The sequence below is a fragment of the Ruditapes philippinarum genome, unplaced genomic scaffold (genome assembly GCF_026571515.1).
Source record: "Ruditapes philippinarum isolate M1 unplaced genomic scaffold, ASM2657151v2 ctg36_1_1_1_1, whole genome shotgun sequence".
In the NCBI taxonomy this organism is placed as follows: Eukaryota; Metazoa; Mollusca; class Bivalvia; order Venerida; family Veneridae; genus Ruditapes; species Ruditapes philippinarum.
The window spans coordinates 158,796-179,380 of NW_026866845.1; the positions used below are offsets into that span (position 1 = coordinate 158,796).

General features: G+C 32.0%; 2 protein-coding genes across 3 annotated transcripts in view; one reads left to right on the top strand and one right to left on the bottom strand.

Annotated features, from left to right (window-relative positions):
• LOC132733957 (uncharacterized) overlaps nucleotides 1-15,999 on the top strand; it is a 57,541-nt gene extending 41,542 nt beyond the window's left edge. The window contains exons 17-31 of one of the 2 annotated variants that reach the window (XM_060720653.1): nucleotides 245-398; nucleotides 2,207-2,343; nucleotides 3,091-3,324; nucleotides 4,048-4,218; nucleotides 4,994-5,154; nucleotides 5,929-6,068; nucleotides 6,334-6,530; nucleotides 6,816-7,046; nucleotides 7,549-7,731; nucleotides 8,147-8,264; nucleotides 9,473-9,708; nucleotides 10,027-10,207; nucleotides 10,554-11,771; nucleotides 12,048-12,179; nucleotides 13,078-15,999. In XM_060720653.1, coding sequence (XP_060576636.1) covers nucleotides 245-398; nucleotides 2,207-2,343; nucleotides 3,091-3,324; nucleotides 4,048-4,218; nucleotides 4,994-5,154; nucleotides 5,929-6,068; nucleotides 6,334-6,530; nucleotides 6,816-7,046; nucleotides 7,549-7,731; nucleotides 8,147-8,264; nucleotides 9,473-9,708; nucleotides 10,027-10,207; nucleotides 10,554-11,771; nucleotides 12,048-12,179; nucleotides 13,078-13,133 — 3,549 coding nt within the window. In that variant the 3' untranslated portion in view covers nucleotides 13,134-15,999. The remainder of the gene's footprint in view (nucleotides 1-244; nucleotides 399-2,206; nucleotides 2,344-3,090; nucleotides 3,325-4,047; nucleotides 4,219-4,993; nucleotides 5,155-5,928; nucleotides 6,069-6,333; nucleotides 6,531-6,815; nucleotides 7,047-7,548; nucleotides 7,732-8,146; nucleotides 8,265-9,472; nucleotides 9,709-10,026; nucleotides 10,208-10,553; nucleotides 11,772-12,047; nucleotides 12,180-13,077) is intronic. The other variant, XM_060720654.1, reaches the window with a different exon arrangement.
• Nucleotides 16,000-19,217: 3,218 nt separating this feature from the next.
• Nucleotides 19,218-20,585, bottom strand: part of LOC132733958 (nucleolar protein 11-like) — a 30,682-nt gene continuing 29,314 nt past the window's right edge. Inside the window, exons 15-16 of the mRNA XM_060720655.1 lie at nucleotides 20,353-20,460; nucleotides 19,218-19,407 (exon numbers count right to left, since the gene is read on the bottom strand). Coding sequence (XP_060576638.1) covers nucleotides 19,285-19,407; nucleotides 20,353-20,460 — 231 coding nt within the window. The 3' untranslated portion in view covers nucleotides 19,218-19,284. The remainder of the gene's footprint in view (nucleotides 19,408-20,352; nucleotides 20,461-20,585) is intronic.

Below are 20,585 nucleotides of genomic sequence, written 5' to 3' on the forward strand. Positions count from 1 at the left end.
GAAATGTATATTTATGTCAAGGTTTGGTTTAAAGGCGTATTTTCTATTACAAATACCATAAATTTAGCTAAAGTAGATAGTAGATCTATTAAGAGACCCCCCCCCCCCGCACACACAAACAGACAACCTACCTATCCAAGTTCATCAATATCTTAATCAAAATAATGGCATTATCAGATTATTACAGTTTCACATTATATTATTTATAATAGACATAATATATCGAGTTATTTTCTATATCAAGGATGTCAAGGACCTAGAATCAAAATACGTGTCTAAGGTGGAATACACAAGCAAGAAAGAGATATCTGAAGCTAATGGGTGGGTCGCACAATTCACAGCATCTGAGCGTCTAGAGAAAAAAGGAATATACAAAATCGGCGTTGAAACCATCAAAGGTATCTTTTGTTTTGTAAATCTTAATTACTTGCAAAAAAAACAAACAAACAAAAAAGCAAAAACAAAAAAAAACAAAAAAAAACAAACAAACGATAAAACTTTGTAATTTGTGTACAAATATATCATCCATAAAATGAGAAAAAATATTAGACCCTGACAGAGATTCTCTTATAGACCTTCTTTATCGGCTATAAATTACGTTATAATTAATATTTTTTTAAAAAGCCTTTGATTTAGTTGACCATAATATACTGATTCATAAATTAAAACTTTATCATTTTTCTGAAAACTCTGTACAATTTTTCCAGTCATATCTCTCTAACAGAGAGCAAATTGTAAAAGTCAACAATGATAAATCTGAAAGCTTACCGGTTATATCAGGCGTGCGACAGGGCTCAATCTTAGGTCCTATACTGTTTCTTTTATATGTAAATGATATATCAGTCACTACGAATTCAGACATTGATATGTATGCAGACGATTCAACATTACACATAGCTGACCAAAGTTTGAGTAATATACAGTCTGAGTTGCAACTAGACTTACTAAAAATACAGGAATGGTGCACTCTCAATAATATGGCCATAAATCCAGAAAAGACCACGTGCATGATAATTGGATCAAAATGTAAAATAAATAACATAGGCAATCTTTCTCTGCATATTGAGAATTCGAGTATAAATAATGTTCATTGTCAAAAGCTACTTGGATTGCATATTGATAACTGTCTATCTTGGAAAACACATATTGACAAAACATGTTCTAAGCTTGCTTCTAAAATATCTCTGCTGAAAAGAATTCAAATATTTCTTACACCTGAAATGAAACAATTATTTTATAACGCTTACATTGCCCCTACTTTTGATTATGGATGTATTATTTGGTCCCAATGTAACAAATCAGATCTAAATAGAATAACAAAATTACAAAAAAGAACCGCTAGAATTATTCTAAATAAACCCGTAAAAACAAATTCTCTTGATATGTTTCAAAATATGAAATGGTTATCTTTTCCATCTAGATGTAAATACTTTTCTGGAATTATGGTATATAAAGCGATGAATGAATTAACGCCAGCATATATTTCTAATCTAATTCCGTTATCTCAAAATAAAACTTACTTACTAAGATCAACACATAAAAAAGATATTATGCATAAACGACCTAAAACAAATTATTTGAAACGTACTTTTTATTATTCTAGTATGGAGTTATGGAACACTATTCCTTTAAAAATAAGAAATCTTTCAAGTCTTAAATTATTTAAATCACATTTCAAACATTTATTATTATCTAGAGATGAATTATAGAAAATTTACCTATACTATAATATAATATTATGTCTGTCTTCTTTGTTGATTAAGATTTACTGAATGTTGTAATCTTTACAATTGCTTTAATATGTCCGTTGTTATGTTTATGTTTTATTGAAGGCCTTGTTGAAAATAAGATTTTGCATTATATGTGTTGTATCTAATGCTTTGATGTATTGTCTTAATAAGTTACCTTCGTTAAATAAAGAGTTTATTATTATTATTATTATTATTATTATTACGCAAACACATTTAATTTTTTATTCATATCAATCATCTTTTGCAATAACTTACTTGTAGAATTTGATCACCCTGACACTAATATGGTACTCACCCTAGTTTGTCCTCATTTAGTTATTCTGCTTTAGAAGTAACATGATAAAATATATAATGAACCGAAACGTCTTGGGAATTAATACATAGTAACAAAAAATTGTCATATATCGAACCAAATTAAGAATATTTTAGATATACTGTTTGTCTCTTTTTTTCAGACGAGTCCTCCGAGACTGACAGATTAACTAAAAGATCAGTTCTGAACCAGAATGAAACAATAAAATTTGGTACAGCTACCATGGCGTGTATGACATGGGATGATATTAGAGATGAATGGAGATCAGATGAATGTACAGTACGTATGACATTATTCATGGCAGCATGCACTTTAATAGGAGTGTCACGGTTAGAAAAAAAGCTAACCGTTTAAACGGTGGTGTAATAACCATGTTAAACGTTTAACCGACCGTTCTAATAAAACCCTTATATTTTAAACATTAACTTTGTTTCTTTCTGACAAGTTGTGCCATTTTTGTACGTATTTTGTTGTACTCAAAATGATTACAATACATATCCGAATATAGAGTAACTATTTTCCGCTAGGGTCGTACCGAATTCAATCAGATCGGAAAAAATACTTTATTGGGTACAACTAAAATACAAAGAATTGCCATACACTGCATCTTGTCGTAAAAAACTAAGGTAATATTTAGAATCAATATTGTTAGTAGTGTTAAGTTCTCACTTTTGATACATAATAAGAGTTGATTATTGTTGGCAAGTTCTCACTTTTGTTGCATCGTTAGTAAGTGTCTAAGTGTCTAGTTCTCTCTTTTATGTTGTTACATTTTAAGTAAATGTGTAATTCTCTTTTTCAAGTGTAACAATGTTAGTAATTGTCTTATTCTTTATATGGTTAGATTTCCGGTTGGGGATATATATTTTTACTTTGTACTTTAACCGAACGTTATCAAAATGCACCACATAGTAGTTAATAAAGAATAGTATTTCTCTAGTAACAAGTACTGTGGTTGATGATGATGTTGATGTTGATGATGATAATGATGCTTTTACCAATTTTAAATGCGTTGCATTGTTTCAGGGAACTTGGAAACCAAAGACAGGCGAACTTGATTGTGACTGCAAACCTAAGAAGAAAATGACTTTTGCTAACTCGTTTTATGTTGCACCAAATAAAATTGACTTTAGCTCCGTGTTCCTTAAATTTTCACCTTTGAACCAAGCAGCGGTAATGGCCGTCTTAATTCTTATTTTCATCATTTACATATTGATCATCATATGGACAAGGCGACAAGATAGGAAAGACTTGTTGAAGGTAAATGAACTGTTACAATATTTACTTAAATCGATGCTGATCAAATACATAATACTGAAGTTATCATATAAACTGCACGGCATCATGTTAGTTATCAGAACGTGCTAATTTTTATTAATTACTGCATTATGTTGAGGTGAAACGAAACTATGATAATAGAAAGCTAATAGATAATGAGATTATAGACAAATGTGCTAAAATAGAACACACATGAGCAAGTCAGAATAAGACACTTAATGCAATTTTTTCTTTTTGTGAAATAAACTTATTTTTAAAGATGCGGCTCATTTAACAGCAGCAACAACACAACAAAACCATTCTTTTGTCATATCACAAGAAAAATTAAAATAAACTTTTGAAATAATGATTAATTTCATAAGTGAGGATCATAATGTTGATTACCTTTAAAGAACAAACGAAAATTTCCTAAAATGTAATAGTAATAGGACATTTAAAGTTTATTAATACTCTAAAATAACTTGTCCTACTTTAAACTTGAAACCATCTTATGTAAATGCAGGGACTTTCGGTGGCAAAATGCTAATATTGTGTAGTCAAGAATCTTGTAAGATCGTAAATTAGAACAGCCAAGACACTACTGCAACTAGCTCTAATAGTGTGTGCATTAACTATGGAGAAATCTTCTAGTGTTTTAAACTCCTATAGGCATACCTTTTAACTTTTAATTCTTTGTGACTATATGCTTTTTGTGCCCATTTTCAGTGGGGGATTACTCCATTATCGGATAATTTCATGGAAGATAATTATTTCTATGTCATAAAAGTGTTCACCGGAATGCGACCTGGTGCCGGCACTAAATCACGTATTTGCATGGTAATATGTGGAGAAGAAATGGATACAGGGGTCAGAGAGTTGTATGATGGAGTCAGGGAGGTAGGTCCTATGTCAATCTCGCTGTCCTTGTGGGGTTTCTGAAACAAATGAGCCGCGTCATGACAAAACCAACATAATGGGTTTGCGACCAGCATGGATCCAGACCAGCCTGCGCATCCGCGCAGTCTGATCAGGATCCATGCTGTTCGCTATCAGTTTCTTTACTTGTTATAGGGTCTGTAAGCGAACAGCATGGATCCTGATCAGACTGCGCGGATGCGCAGGCTGGTCTGGATCCATGCTGGTCGCAAACCCATTATGTTGGTTTTGTCATGACGCGGCTCAAATGTAAACCAATGAAGGAGAGTCGAGTCTCATTAATGTAACAATTCACATTTAGAGTATTAAATTATGTAAAGTATTGTTGCCTTTAATTAAAGGATACTTGAAGGAGCACGCTAATTTACACGTTGTATAAAAAATATATTTGACCTAGATCAATGTTCATTTCCGTGGAAATCATAACTGGAACTAGCTTGTAAAACAGTATGACTAAGTTATGAATAACTCCAATTTTAAAAATGTATTGCAAACTGTGTACAGAATGGAAAAAAAAACTTCTAAAAACAAGTGATTATTATTCAAACGGTACATCTATATTGTAAATACATTTCATGCACTGATTTGTTTTATATTTGGACATAAGTTTTTGTTATACTATATAAACTCACACGATGTTATTCGAAATGATATTTAAAATCAAATCTAGATTTTCATTAGTTGTTTATGTGTATAATCATTTGTAACTATTCTGATGTTATGTCATCTTTTAAAGGAATTTTCAACGGGAAGTGTTATGAATTTCCTTATGTCTACCACTGTTTATCTTGGTGACCTTGATTACATTCGGATATGGCACGACAATTCTGGTGGTGGTAGCTATGCATCATGGTACCTGAGCAGGATAGATGTGCATGATGTACAGCGAAATGAATCGTAAGATAGTATTGTATATATACTTAATGAAAGCTCTGTATTATAATCATAAGACGGTTGTGAGAGAAAATGGGAACAAAATCCAAATATGCATTTCTAATCAGATGTGAGACTTCCGGCCAAGAGTAAGCAAAGTAATGATGTAAAATGTATTTTAATATAAGTTTGGCTAGCTGTCTCGAAGCATAAAAGGCAGCTAGAAGCTTTACCACAAAAATGCATATATCATTCTTCCTTTCTGGTGTCGTAATTGAGAGAGTAGAAGTGAAAATGTATGACAGACTTGTTGCGTTATTACCTACATTGTGTGCCACCGGAAACTTACAGTGAAATTAATTTAGTCTTTGTATATCTTTGTCGTCCGATGAGAATGCGTCAATGTGGCGCGTCACCTTTTCATGAAGCATTCTTTATCCAGAATGCCCCATAATAAGATACAGCTTCGAGCACATATGTACATTGTTTCCCTTATCTTTTTGCAAGTCGAGAAAACAAGGTCAACTTGGCATTGGAAGAGAATAACATAGTTTAAAGGGCACCACTATTTTTTTAGGAATTGTCTTATTATCCAGGTATCTCAGCCAGTACCACTACGGTACATCATTACGAAGGTCCCAGCTCTAAATCAAGTCTAAAACATGCTCTACATATAACTTTCTTATTTCTAATATTGATATTTAAATAGATAAGACACAAAAACAAATCAATGCCAGCTAATTTATAACTCATTTTTACTGTTATTGCGCAATTCTTTACAAATATCAAATTTTGTAGGTTCTCGTTTTTGGGAGAAAGATGGCTGGCTGTTGAAAAAGAAGATGGCCTCCTTGAGTGTATCTTACCAATTTGCAAAACAGAAAATCTTAACATTTTCAAAAATCGCTTCTTTATGAATGCAAAAGACAACCTAGCCGGTAAGTACTAGTGCATACAAAAGTGTTAAAGATCTATGTTTTAAACAGTTTTAGATTACATGTTTAGATTTCTTAAATGTCTTTCTTCATGTTTTTCTTTATTTTTAATTAATTGTCTCTTTGTTAAGCAATGATCAATATATATTAAGGTAAACAAGTAATATGTGCATAAAATGTTATCTAAATTTAGCGACTAAGGTATATCACATTCTAAATTGCTAACAAGCATTCTGTATTTACAGTTCTGAGACTCTTTTTTTTTCAGATAGCCACATATGGATCTCTGTTGCATATCGTCCACAAGTGAGTAATTTTACTCGCACCCAAAGAGCATCATGTGCCTTGTTGTTTGTGATGCTTACCATGATAGCAAATGCAATGTTCTTCAGAGGATCAAATGAAGATAATTATGAAACGCCGGCAGAGTTACAAGTTGGACCATTCAGGTTCTCATTACAACAGGTCGGTCATCAGAGCGTTTCCAAATAATATGTTTAATCAGGCTATCCGGACAACCATGTACACCGAGAACTAGCATTTTTATATTGTTCCTTTTTTCTTGAAAATGATATAATATTACAAAATAGCATAGCCTCTTAAACATAATTTATTAAATTTCTTTCTACATATACACATATAAAGTTTTTATTATGTTAATAACAGCTTTCTTCATTAATTTCATAACTAAGCTACACCAGTAAACCTATGTATTTTAGAAAACGTTCAAACTATGCCTCCAATTTTCAGATATACATATCTTTCGTTTGCGCCTTGATTGTTACTCCGGGAACATTAATAGTGATTTACCTGTTCAAATTGTCGAAAAGAATTATTGACCCCAACGAAACCTTATTCAAAGCAAATGATAAAGCAAGTCGATACAAAATACCATTCATGAAAAATTGGCTGGAAAATGAACAAAAGCGTAGCATGGAGCTGGAACAGCACTTAGTGCAGAAAGGATTACCAAACATGCAGGTAACAGATTATATGAAAAAAAGCACATGCAAGTAATAAAACGAAACATTACAACACAATCTGATAATCTAGTTGTTCATTAAAAGTAAGCCGCCTAACAATGTTTATTCATTTAAAACATATTTGAGCCGCGTCATGACAAAACCAACATAATGGGTTTGCGACCAGCATGAATCCAGATCAGCCTGCGCATCCGTGCAGACTGATCAGGATCCATGCTGTTCGCTTACAAACCCTATAACAAGTAGAGAAACTGATAGCGAACAGCATAGATCCTGATCAGACTGCGCAGATGCGCAGGCTGGTCTGGATCCATGCTGGTCGCAAACGCACTATGTTGGTTTTGTCGTGACGTGGCTCATTAAAAAATATACATATAATAAAAAAAACAACATGAAAATAAGCATCCGGCCCAATGGGCCTTGTATGTCACCATTTTTAAGTTCTTATTATTGTAACATGTTATCAAATTCAAAAGTGTTTTTATATGATTGTATTACAGGGCTTTTCATTGCCGCATTGGTGTAGATACGTTGCATGGTTCATAGTGATTGTGACGTCATTCATATGCGCGTTCTTCATCATGTCATTCAGCATGCAATGGGGGAAACAAAAGTCGGAGGAATGGATCACAACGTTCCTGTTATCTTTCTTTGAGTCGGTGTTCTGTTTAGATCCAGTCAAGGTGAGCTGTATAAACAACATATATCATATTGTGCAAAATTTTAGGTCATTCGCTTACCTTCTTTCTTCAGAATAATTATCTTTGTTGTGCAAATGACCCAAAATTAAAAAGCGTTTAAACGCTTTGAACACAATCAGGGTAGGATTGCATGATAAAAATGATTTAAATTTATTTTGAGCGTATTTCTTATTATCGTCTGCATGTTTGTTTTTGCTTTAGGTGTCCCAGTTAAACTATGCTAAAATTTCAAATGTCATGTTTAAGTTTTTTGGACCCCAACGGATTTTCATTGATATAAGTCATTGGTATTTAAGTAAATACGGAAGTAACAGGTTTTGTTTTCTTGAAAAACAATCGTTAAGTAATATATATATATCTGTATGCATTTTATTGGCTCTTTAAATGTAATTTTTAGGTCGGAATAATGGCTGTTGTACTGGCGATCCTGTTCCGGTCTACTAAAGATTCGGAGGCTCCTGTCAACAGAAGCACAATCATGAAGAGATATTCGTCAAGTCTACGAGGAAAATCAAGTAAGTTATGAGTAAAAGTTATGTGTGAGAAGTTTTATAATAAATCATATATAATTTAATTGTATGTTTGAACGTTCAGTGTGGTGCTCTACTACTGTAATACTGTAGCTATGGCAACACTACACCGTTCGTTAATCGCTGAAGAAGTTATAGAATATAATCATATTTTGATATAAAATTTAAGTTAACAGTTCCATGGTATTCGCTTAGTTCATAAAAAGGACACATCATCCAACTCCTGTTTTGTTCTTTTTTCAATAAGGGTATGTTTTTCTTTATAACTTTTCTCATGAAATGCGGAGAGTTAATGGTCTGTTTCAATCAAGATTGTAATGAAAGAAGATTCTTTAAAACTATCCCAAATGTTTTGTGGCATTGGCGCAGCAGTAAAAAAAACCCTTTACTTGTTTCAATCCCAACAAATACACATGTGCAAATGTCCGACAGTCACGGAACAAATAAAAAAACAAGCAAGCAAACAAACAAACAAACAAAAACAAGCAAATATGAACCAGAAGTAACACCATGAAACTTTAAAGTATGTTCTGCTATGTGTCATTAACTCATCCAATTACCCTGATAGAAAAGTAAATATTTTACATGAATACATTCAATTGATATATAAATAAATAAATAAAGTCAATTTTCCATGTCGTTAAGAGATCAATACCTGGGCATGATTAACTTTAAATATCATCATATTTATATTCCATGCGATAAAATAACTAACTTAAAGCCACTTTATATCTAAGAAATCCATATATTTTTAATTCTTTAGAAATGTCAAACATGTGTTTTATATTGTTTCAATAATCAATTTAGAGTGTGTTGTAGTACATGTTCAAATACTGAAGAAGAAAAAATGCTTACAGTAATGTATTGTAAAAGTTATGGAAAATATAAACAAGTAGTATTTTGACTTACATACAAAATACTAATTCTTTATAATTATATCAATTGCTAAAAGAACAGAACCAGGAAAATACAGTACATGTATGTGGAAAATTAGTAGAATTTTGGAATCAAGATACCAAAAATATAAAGTTTTTGAGAATTAAAATTGATAGCATTTCTGAGGCATAATGTGCCTTTAATACTTAAATCATTGAAATCAAAACACTTACCTCAAGATCCTTTCTTTATATTTATGCTAGACTATACAAAGTAGAAATAATTTTGCATTTACTTTCATCAAAACACATTTACAGAAAGCCTTCGACTGCCTGCACCGCCACTTGATCAAAAGAAATTGGAAAAAGCACGTGATGAGAAGAATCGAGACATGCTCATGAAGAGGGCGCTGCGAGATATAATTGTTAACATCATAATTATCTGGATCTTGTTCAGTATCAGCTTCAGTAACAGGGACACTATGTCTTACTATATGCATAAGAGAGTAGTTGATTCGTTCCTTACACCTCCAAATATGCCTGCGTTTGAATCGGTAAGTGTTTAAATGTAACAGACTGTCAAAGGTATCGGCATTACAAAAATGCCAATCTTGTTGAAGTGTTCATTACTTTAATGTAATTATAACTTGTCATTTCGAAATTTCAATCAAATGCTTAGTTTCAGTATATATACTTGTGTAAATAGTATGCAATGTCTTATTAAAATGTAACTTGTAATTAAAAACATCCAACACTTTCCATTCACACAAGTGCTATTTTTAAGATCATCATGTTACAGTTATATTAAAGAAATATAAATATTTCAGATACAGCCAGGTTGCATACAATTTTATTTTTACGTATAATTTTAGATTAGAACAACAACTGACTTTTTTGATTGGATGCAAAATACTGCTATTATAAATGGATTTCCTGAGTTTGAGAATGATGCAAAAAATACACCGTTACATTGGAGAGTTCGGCAATTTACAGAAGGTGGAACTCATTTCAGAGTCGGGCCGCCGAGACTGAGGCAACTTCGAACTACTAAAAGTAGCGTTTTCTTTTATCTTTAATAACCTAAATACTAGTGTAAGTTATTTAGTTCCGTTATCCGTGTCGTAAAAATATGTAAGTGCTGTATATACATGTATATTACATGTATATAAAATTGTGTTAACTCAATTACAATAGGTCAGATTAATTCGGAAATCACCAATTTGTTTGAATAAAAATTAAATAACTTAATATACATTTTTAAGAGTAAGAGGAATGACAAGATTATTAAGTTAAATGTCTTCAGATGATATCCGATGTTTCTTTTATATATCTACACTATTTTTATTCAGGCCTTTTAAACCATTGAAGTGGCTTCAGTTATGTTCGTTTTTAATTACAGAATCGTGTACAAATTCCCCATTTCCAACTGTGAACTGCTACAAAAAGTATTACGAGACAAACGAAGAAACGGAGAATTATTGTATCGGTTGGAAAGATGGTACTTGTCACCCTGATGAGAAAATATATAACTTTACATCCGACGCTTGGAAGTTCACGTCAGCCTTTGATATTTGGGGTATGCCTATATCCGGCTACTATACAACTTACGGTGGCGGAGGTTATATAGCTAAATTAAGTGTAAACAGGAAAGTCAGTGTTTCCATAATGGATGAATTGTATAGAAATTCTTGGGTAGACAGACAGACTAGGGCAGTGCTGTTCGAATTCACGCTGTACTGCTTAAATGCGAATATATTCACTTACAACATGTTCATGGTCGAATTTCCTGAGACAGGTGGGGCCATACCGTTTTATATGATTCTACCAATGCGCGTATTCCTCCACCAAGGACCTCTAGGATTATACACTTTAGCCTGTGAAGTACTCTTTGTATTGTATCTGATCTTTTTAACTGTAACGATGATCATACAAATGTATCAGCAAAAGAAAGACTTTTTCAAACAAGGATGGCAGATTTACGACATGATATTCATCATTCTTGGATATGTTGCTATAGCAATGAACATTGTTCAAGTTGTCTTTACAAATATGAGCTTGGACGTATTCCGAGAAGACAAAAAGGCATTCGTAAACTTTTACCATCTGGCATTATGGAACACCTTCCTCGTTTTACTTATCGGTATTCTGGTCTTCATGGCAACGGTCCGGATGTTGAACATCCTTGGTTACAATAAAAGAATCGGTGCCGTCGCTAAAGTATTTACCAAGGCAGCAAGTGATCTTCTATGGTTTGGCTTATTCTTTTCATTCGTATTCGTCTGCTACGCTGCATTCGGATTCCTTCTGTTCGGATGGAAGCTGAAGTCGTACAAAAACGTCTTTAAAACCATGGGCACTTTATTCATTAGCATGATAGGAAAGAGTCGTTTCACAGAAATCGAGGAAACTGATCCTGTTTTCTCGAAAGTGTACTTCATGTGCTTTATTTTCTTTGTCGTTTACATGATCTTAACCATGTTTTTGGCTGTCTTGTCAAAGGCAATTGATCAGGTCCATGAGGATACGAAGAAAGATAAAAGCGAGGAAATGGTGGATTATTGTATCAAGAAGTTAAAGGGGTTATTATCGTATGGCAGTGGCACAAAAAAGGCTACAGGTAATGATCTTTATATATCTATATTATTTTCAGTGAGCAAAAACAATCAAACAGGACATGTCTTTCGAATAAGGATACTATTTCCTGCCTGCCTCTGTACAGGTTTACAGAAATAAGAAATATACAATTGCGTAAATTCATTTGAAATTTCAAACGACTGTATGACTCTATATGAAGATATTTAGGAATTATAAACAATCAACTTTTAATCATACTTACAATCATTTTTTTATTTTATTCCCATTTGGTTTGAGTTTCAGTTATTTTCTTTTGCAGTTAAACCAGCACCGTGGAGTCGTGGAAATCGCAAAGAATACCAAGGTGGAAAATTCAACAAGGCTACGAACCGTGAAATTCTACAAGAAATACGAGAAACGATGAATGAGGCTTTGACAGGTAATGCAAGAGGTGAGTCATTGTTTAAAAATTAGAAAGGTTCTAAAATAAGTCAATACTATAAAAAAAAACACTTATTTAAGAACTGTTTACATTTTTTTCTTTGTTTTTTTGTTATCAGTACAGTCAAATGAATCGATAGCTGTATAAAATTTAGATATTACTCCCTGAAAGGCATTATGCCTCAGAAATTAATGTTGTTTTTTTTTGTTGTTGTTTTTTTGAAAGAGCACAAATGAATTTTGTAACATATAAATAATGGCTTTAGAGCATGTTAAATGCTTATCACCTTTAAAAGGAGCATTAAATGTGAATAAATTTGTAACAAAAGTAACAAAATGTAAACAAGGTAGTATTTTGACTTCCATACAAAATACTAAATCACTATATAATTGTACTAATTGTCAAAAGGCAACTGAAGCCAAAAAATGATTTAGGCCAATGAGTAACTTTTTAAAAACTATATTATGATACCAAAAAAATAAGAAAAAAACTTTTGAGAAATGAAAATAAAATCATTTTGGGCCTTGAAATAAATCAGAAATTTCCAGGAAACTTTAATTTTATTGACTTTCAAGTTTCAAAATAACAATAATTACCCAGTTTATAACATGTAGCATCTTTTATGTGATTTGTAAAATAATCATGCCTGTATGACATGGTCTGAATACAGTTTTAAAGCTAAAATATTGCCTGTCTCTGACAATAGCACCAACTTTGTCATCTTCAATTTTTTTATATTTTGAAGACTTAAGATTTGAAAACAAAATTTTGTTAAACTAAGTCATACTACGCTTTTTATTGTTATGTCGATTGTTTATGAGCATAAGTTATATTTGAAGTCGACAAACTTGCCAGTCATTCGAATTTCTTATACATTTATTTTTGTGCACATGCAATCTCGTTTCAGACTTCACTACTCCCGATTCTGAGCACAGTAAACGACAGGTCAAGTTCCGGCGTTAACAACTTAAGTTTAGGCGTTAACAACTTAAGTTTATGATTTAGCAAATCGTTATCAAACGTGTTGAATCAGCTATAAACATTGACTAATTTGTGTTTATATTTCTCTTAAATTGACATGAACAGTAAATAGATTTGTCAATGTGCAACACATTTTTTTTATCATAGAAATATATTTATTTGCATGTAATGTAATGTAATGAGTTATACATGTATCTTGTTATTTAAGCTTGTTTTTCTATGTAAATACATGTATGCATGAAACCTAGGCTACAAAATGAACACGATTTAATCAATTTTGTTTTAATGAAAATTGAGATCATACGTGTGTGCGTGTACGTGTGTTGGGTGGTGGATGTGGCTGTTATGCAAGTGCCTAAACAAAACAGACTCGAAATATCTGTCCCAACGGCACTTGATTTCGAGAAGGGGTCGTCTCAAAACAAGCCATTGGAAGTTTTAATTAATGTTATCATGTTAGAACTTGTTTACCCAACAAATTTGCCTTTTTATTGTTGTTGTTCTATTTTGTGTGTATATTTGCATGTATATAGACAAAAAATATGGTAAAACTAAACTAACTAAAACAAAAGTTTAGAAAAATTCAAGAGTTATTATTGGGACAGCCAAGCATAATTAACTTTCGTAAAATCCGTATTAATCTTTTATTGAAACCGTATGAATATTTAACTTATACCTACAGTTGTTTTTTTATCATTATCTTGACGTTATTATAGTATTTTTAACTTTTGTAGATCTATAATTATCTTTTACTGCAAAAGTTTTAATAAAGTCTAGTATATTTCACAATATTTATGTAACCAATAAATCACGTAGATACGATTATGCACTTCGGAAACAACGATGTCAACATAGACAGATAACTCCTTATTTCTGTAGCACGTTTTATTTTTAGTTTGTAATATAATTAAAATTTTGTTAGTGAACTTTTTATCATTTTTTAATGTTCCTGTTCTAGACAGATAATGTAGGTGAAACAGCCTAACACGTCGATAGTAATTAAAAACAATTAAACTCTTTCAAGTACAAAAAATGTATGTGATATGCGAAAAAATAACAACATCAAACAGTCCAGTTTCTACTATAACATGTTAGTCTGAAATTGTTGGTAATGGAAATAATTTACACACATTCATCGCTAAAAATAAAACTTTTCTGAAGCAGTGTGTAAAATTTTTAAAAATAAATTAAAATTAAATTCTTAACAAATATACAAATCAAAAACGAAATCATTTTATCAAAACAGAATACATTTCTGTAATTAATGTATGTAATTATGTGAACAAACACAATTGTATTTTAAGCCTTTTTAATTTTTTTAGTATATATATAGCATACAATTAAAGATCTTATGCAAATAGCTTAGATTTAAAGTTTGTGTGATTTTAAAGTTTATATACTTTTAACAACCGAGTAAATCTTTTCACTGATTGATTCGTAATTGATCAAACTTTTGTCTGATAAAAGACAAAGGCTGGAAATAGACCCTGTGTTCACTAAGAAAAGATCAGGATCAGGATCAATGGATCCTGATTTTATTTTTATTGTTTAATTAATAAAAATTAATGTGTTTTGCTAGAATTGAATGGTAAATATTCAAAATGTAACAAACTATTTTGGGATAAAATCAACAAATAACAAAACAAATACAAAAATATTCGGATTAAAATAAGGATCAAGTTTAGGATCAAGATCAATATTTGGATCAACTGTAAAATGCCCGTATCTTGCAAAAATAACAATTTTATTCTAAATTTTCATCAACTTGCTATTGCAAGTCCAGTTTATTAATATTAGATATTTAATCTATAAGGATAAACAATGAATATTAAAGCTTTTAAATTTGCTCCTGATCCTTAAATCTCTGTGAACACGGGGCCAGGTTACTGGAAAAGAAATGCAAAAGCAGTTTTATATAGTTAAATGTATGTGAATATGTCACAATATAATACAAATGAATTCGTTTACTCTCCTGATAGTATAGTACAAGTTCCGATTTTATCTTAATATAAAATCCAGAATTGGTAACAACGTCTAGTAGACACTGTAATTATATTTAAGATTTTACCATGTTACACTAAAATGTTTGCTTGTTACACTACAGTTATTATCTTGTTGCATTAAAGATTTATCTTGTTACACTATTTTTTTTCATTTTGTTACCCTTAGCTGTGAACACTAAAGTTTTTGTCTTGTTATATCAAAGATTTATCTTGTTACATTAAGGAATTGTATCTTGTTACTATATGGTTTATAGCTTGTAACACTACAACTTTTATCTTGTTACACGAAATTTTCACCTTGTTTAATAACAGTTTTAATCGTCTTGTTACTTTAAAGTTTTTAACTTGTTACACTATAAAATATCATAAAAAAGCGGCACTTCATATTCTTTTACAAAATCAATAACCTGTTGAAACCTAAAGTGCCTTTGCCAACAACATAGAGCCGAGTCAGCCTTCCACACCCGGGCAGTCTGACCAGGCGGTGTGCTGTAGGTTGCTCAAATGTTGTATTTTGTAATTAAAATACCTCAATTTTAAAATGGACTGGTCAAATTTGAAAAAAAAAAAAATATCTGAATACACAAATACAGCAGATTAACGGATTATACAGGTAAACACATAAATGATGATAAACACAAACAATGCTATTAATACCAAAAAAAGTATAAAATTTTATATGCTGAAAAATAGTTCTACCACATTGGTATACTGCATTTATAAAGATTCTAATATTTACTTCTGTAAATGTGCGAGAATTTCTAAAGTTTCTAAACTAATTCTATAAATCATGTTAGTTTGTGATATAACATTTTCTAAATAAAACGATGTGCCGCTTTTAACAATTGTCGTTGTTCTTTTATGTCCACAAACAAATTTTGAAAGTTTCAGTTGTATCAGCAAATAACATAGTATTCCGGATGTCTCTTCTTTATGGTAATGAATACAGGCAAAAGAAAGATATTTTTTAATCATGCAGCCCAGGTAGGAAAGTACGTGTATTCTTTGTCACCCGAGACTGGAAAACAGTGATTTATTGCAAGCCTTATGCAACAATATCATTTCTTGCAAACTAGAATTTATTGTGTTTGTACAGACGTACTAAATTGATCTCCAGCTTTAAATTGACTTTGACTTAATTTCTCCACTTCAATTACGAAGAAGTTGTGTGCAAAAGATGGCGTCATTATGTTGTGATAAAAAATATTAGTAATTACTTGTTATGCTACATGCAAAATAAATATTTCGTCAAAGACGAGAATATGTGGCTGTCAAAATTTAAGCATAAACTCGACAGAGCTTTAAACACTTACACTTCATCCAAATAAATCGGTCTGCGGCCAGAGTAAGATCCATAATCACTTAATACTGTAAAATTTGTAATTTTCTACTTTTTATTTTGTATTTTGTCGGCAGGGAAAGTATTTCTCCAGAACATAAACATTACTATATCTATGCCACACCAATGATTCGACTATCGACCAGTCGCAATTTAGATCTGTACGTTTCCAGGCGGACATTTTGAAAATAAATATGATTAATAAGTGCAAGCAAATTGCTTGTGGATACATCAGGAGATGGCAGTGTCGCGTTAGAACATAATCTTTATTTTTAATCAAGATGCCGTTTGGATAATTGATGTCATAATTGTTCTAAGTGCTCTTCATTATTCATTCACGCATAAAGCAAATGGAAATCAAAGAGGACCATCATATTTGACTGAAGTTAACTAGACAATGGCACTACCACGTACTTTTAATTCTTAGCCTTTAAGTGGAAATTTTTAAAAGTTTTTTTTTTTCAATTTGACAGTATCAGTATAAGATCCTCAGAGAGAGGACAGTATGACAAGTCGTAAGGCACAGGACCAGCAAGTGTGTGGATATTATTGCCCAAATGTTTAATTTCGGCGACCAGTGTAAATAAACCTACCTAAATATAAAGACTGTCATTTATGATGCAACACACCAAATATCTAAGCTCTATAGACTTTCGGGGAAAGTTTAAACCCTTAGCATGCTTAATATCATGAAAGGACTTTTCCATCAAGACTCCTCATCAATTTTATGTAAAAATTCAAAAAATATACAGACTAAAACAGCGGACAGTGTAGACCATTATCAGACGGCAAAGATATGTCGCAAGATTTTGGTCTGCATTGGTCACATGTAAAGATTCAGTCGACACCAGCAGGGTAAGTTAAAGGTACACTTTCAATTCTATTTTTAGCTTCTGCGATCCAAAAATTCAATGGACTGGAACCAAAAGAAACATGTTTTTTGAAGGACTTGTGGTCCGCAGAAGACGGGTGTCACGGATGACGGACAACCAACGATTTGAACATCACGTGATCTAAAAGTTTATAACGAGACACATTAACTACTTCAATCTGCTAATGGTGTAGTTTAGTCTAGACTAAAAGCAACTCTTGTACATGTTTGGTGAAAGATTAGATTGTACTAAAATGAAACTCACATGTCCGTGTTTAATGCTATTTGAACAACCGCTGTGACAAAAACCATCGACGCAGTGCATTTTATGAACGGTTTTTTATCATCTACGCATCATGAATTATTTATAGAGATATACATTATAAGCAGTGGATTGAAACGCACAACTGAAATGTCCTTAAAACTAATTGTTCGAACTATATCACAAAATCCCACAGAGTTTGCAAAATCAATATAAAAACTCTATATATCTGAAACACTACAGCGACTTTGTTTCGCTGTCAAGAAATGTATACTTACGATATTAAATGTAAAGTTCAATACGTCGTTGATCTAATTGACTCGTTATTAATGCAGTTCTATAACAAATCTTGTTAAACTAGAAACGTTTAATAAACGCACATTCAGTCTCCTCTCTTGCGTTCTGTACTTCTTGCAACACATTATATATAAATCAAATTAGGACTCATTATTCAAATTAAATATACTGGTACAGTATATTTGTTTGGGAAAGACATTGCTGTTATATAGTCAAAAGGAAAAACATAATAGATGTTTGAACTATATCTTTTTCAATTCAATAGCACATCTGAAATTCACGTGAACATTAATTGAATCTCACGGAGAAGCATGCAGTATAAGTTTAATTGGGAGACTATTAACAAACCAGTTAGTGAAATTCCTTGCATAAAGCTTACCTTAGGCGAATTCTTTTCATAGCATTTAGAAGTTATTTAGTTTGATGTTATAAGTTAACCTTTACCAGACATTTGAAGTAGTAAACCCTTCATTTTAAATCGGAAAATGTCATTTGATAGTTGTCCCAGTACCATGACACACATGGGGTATACTCTTCCATTTGTGTATGAAAAAGATAACCATTTTACCATAATAGCACGTAGTAAAATTTTGAATACCATCTGCTTCATGTTAGTAGAACGAAATTCCTTATGGTTTTGTTGAACCCTTTCCATGCTAAATATCTTAAATGGACTTCTTCATATTACAATCTGGACAACACCAGTCATCATTTTTAGGTAAAACATAAAAAAATGAACTGAGTGCATAGCAAGATGGCCCAGAAATGCCAGCCTGTTTGATCTTGGTCTGCACTGGTATGACCCATTGGGAAGATTTTGGACTTGCCAGCAGGCTCAGGCTAAATTATGGGAGGTTTTATAATATATTTGGATTACTAGTATACGATATTGTATCTTCTACATGTCTACAAGGTCCAGAGTTAATACACTATAATACATGATAAAGACATCTCCGTTTTACATCACTTTAAACACTAAATAATAACAAATGATCTCATAGTGCCCACTTAAATTTTTAACAATTTGATCCAAAATGTAAATATCTTCTAGATGTGAAGCTCACACTTCAACATAAAAATTGTGCACTTTTCAAAAGATATGTCGGGATATGATGGCTGTAACTTATAGCATGGGGGTAATAAAGCTAGTTTCATATCTTTACACATACACACAGACGGACAGAAAAATAACATATTAACCTTCAGCCTACAGATTTTACAAATGGAGGAATATATAAACACACATTCAACTGCCCTTATTTTGACTGTAGTGGCTAGAGATTTCTCAATCAAACACAAATACATTATATCTTACAAGTTTATTTTGTATTATCACATATATATGAAAAATAAATCATTAGCTAGTAGACATGAAGCACCTCAATACAATAGTGTCCAATCTTTTTATCCTGGGGTGGTGAGCTTTTAGCTTTGAAATGCTCCAACAGTGCTTCCAGTGTGACAAGTCCATCAAAGAACTGTACCTTGAAAACACAAAACAATTTCATTATAAAAACTAAACATTATTCTGGAAGCTATATCCTGTAGTTGGGGTTTACATGACGTATTGCAGGTCACTTAAACATTTAACTGTTAGCATACAATTTGCATGACGCTTGTTGTGAACACAGTTAAACATAGACTTCAGTTTTACAATTGAACAGTTCTATATTGTATTAAAATATCAAAATCTACTAAAACAAGTTAGATTATTTATGCCAGAATCAGGAGAAAATGATAAAATAGTTCATAACACAGTTTAGATAGGGACAATATTATCCCATTTAAAAAAAAATCAATTTTTAGTTGTTGTTTTTTTAGGGGTTGGGTATGGCTATGTCACAACCCAGTATATATGGCAACTCTCCAGCTTTACTGGTGGAAGAAGACCTCAGGTGCCCCTCCATGCAATATTCTAGGCACAAGAAGTGGGCACACGAGTAGAACCACCAACGTTCTGTAAGCTATCTGGATAGCTTCCTAACATAAAAGAATCTCAAAACAGCAGTGAGGGCCAAGTAGTTTAAAGTTTACAACCTTAAACCACAAATGCCCCTAAACATCAGTTTAATTACAAATTATATGACAATATCTTCAGAATAAAGTGGCTTTCTAAATAAGGTCATTATGTCCCTTAATTAATCCCTAGAGAGTAAAGGAAAATTTGCAAAGCTTTCTCTTTAAATATGAAGGGAAACACAAATCCATTCCATAATAATGGGAGTCCATCACCTATGAATCATTGAAACTAACATATTAAACCATAAACCAGTGCAAATTACCACATAAATTGACTGTTTATTTGGTTTCTTTCTTAACTAAGATTATGAACAGAGTAAAGCTGCTTGCCCAGACAGATGGAAGACATACAGTGACTGATCACAGTAGTTCACAAGTCTAGTGAGAAGTCTCTATAAAAATTATCTTACCTGTTCTCGAACAATATGCTCTAACTTAACAATAGTCACATGACAGTCTGGAGATAACACAAACTGGGTAATATGAGCATCAAGCACCAAGCATAACCAGTCTACTATCTGAAACAAGAATCACATATAACCAGTCAACTATCTGAAACAAGAATCACATATAACCAGTCAACTATCTGAAACAAGAATCACATTCAACCAGTCTACTATATGAAACAGGAATTTCATATAAC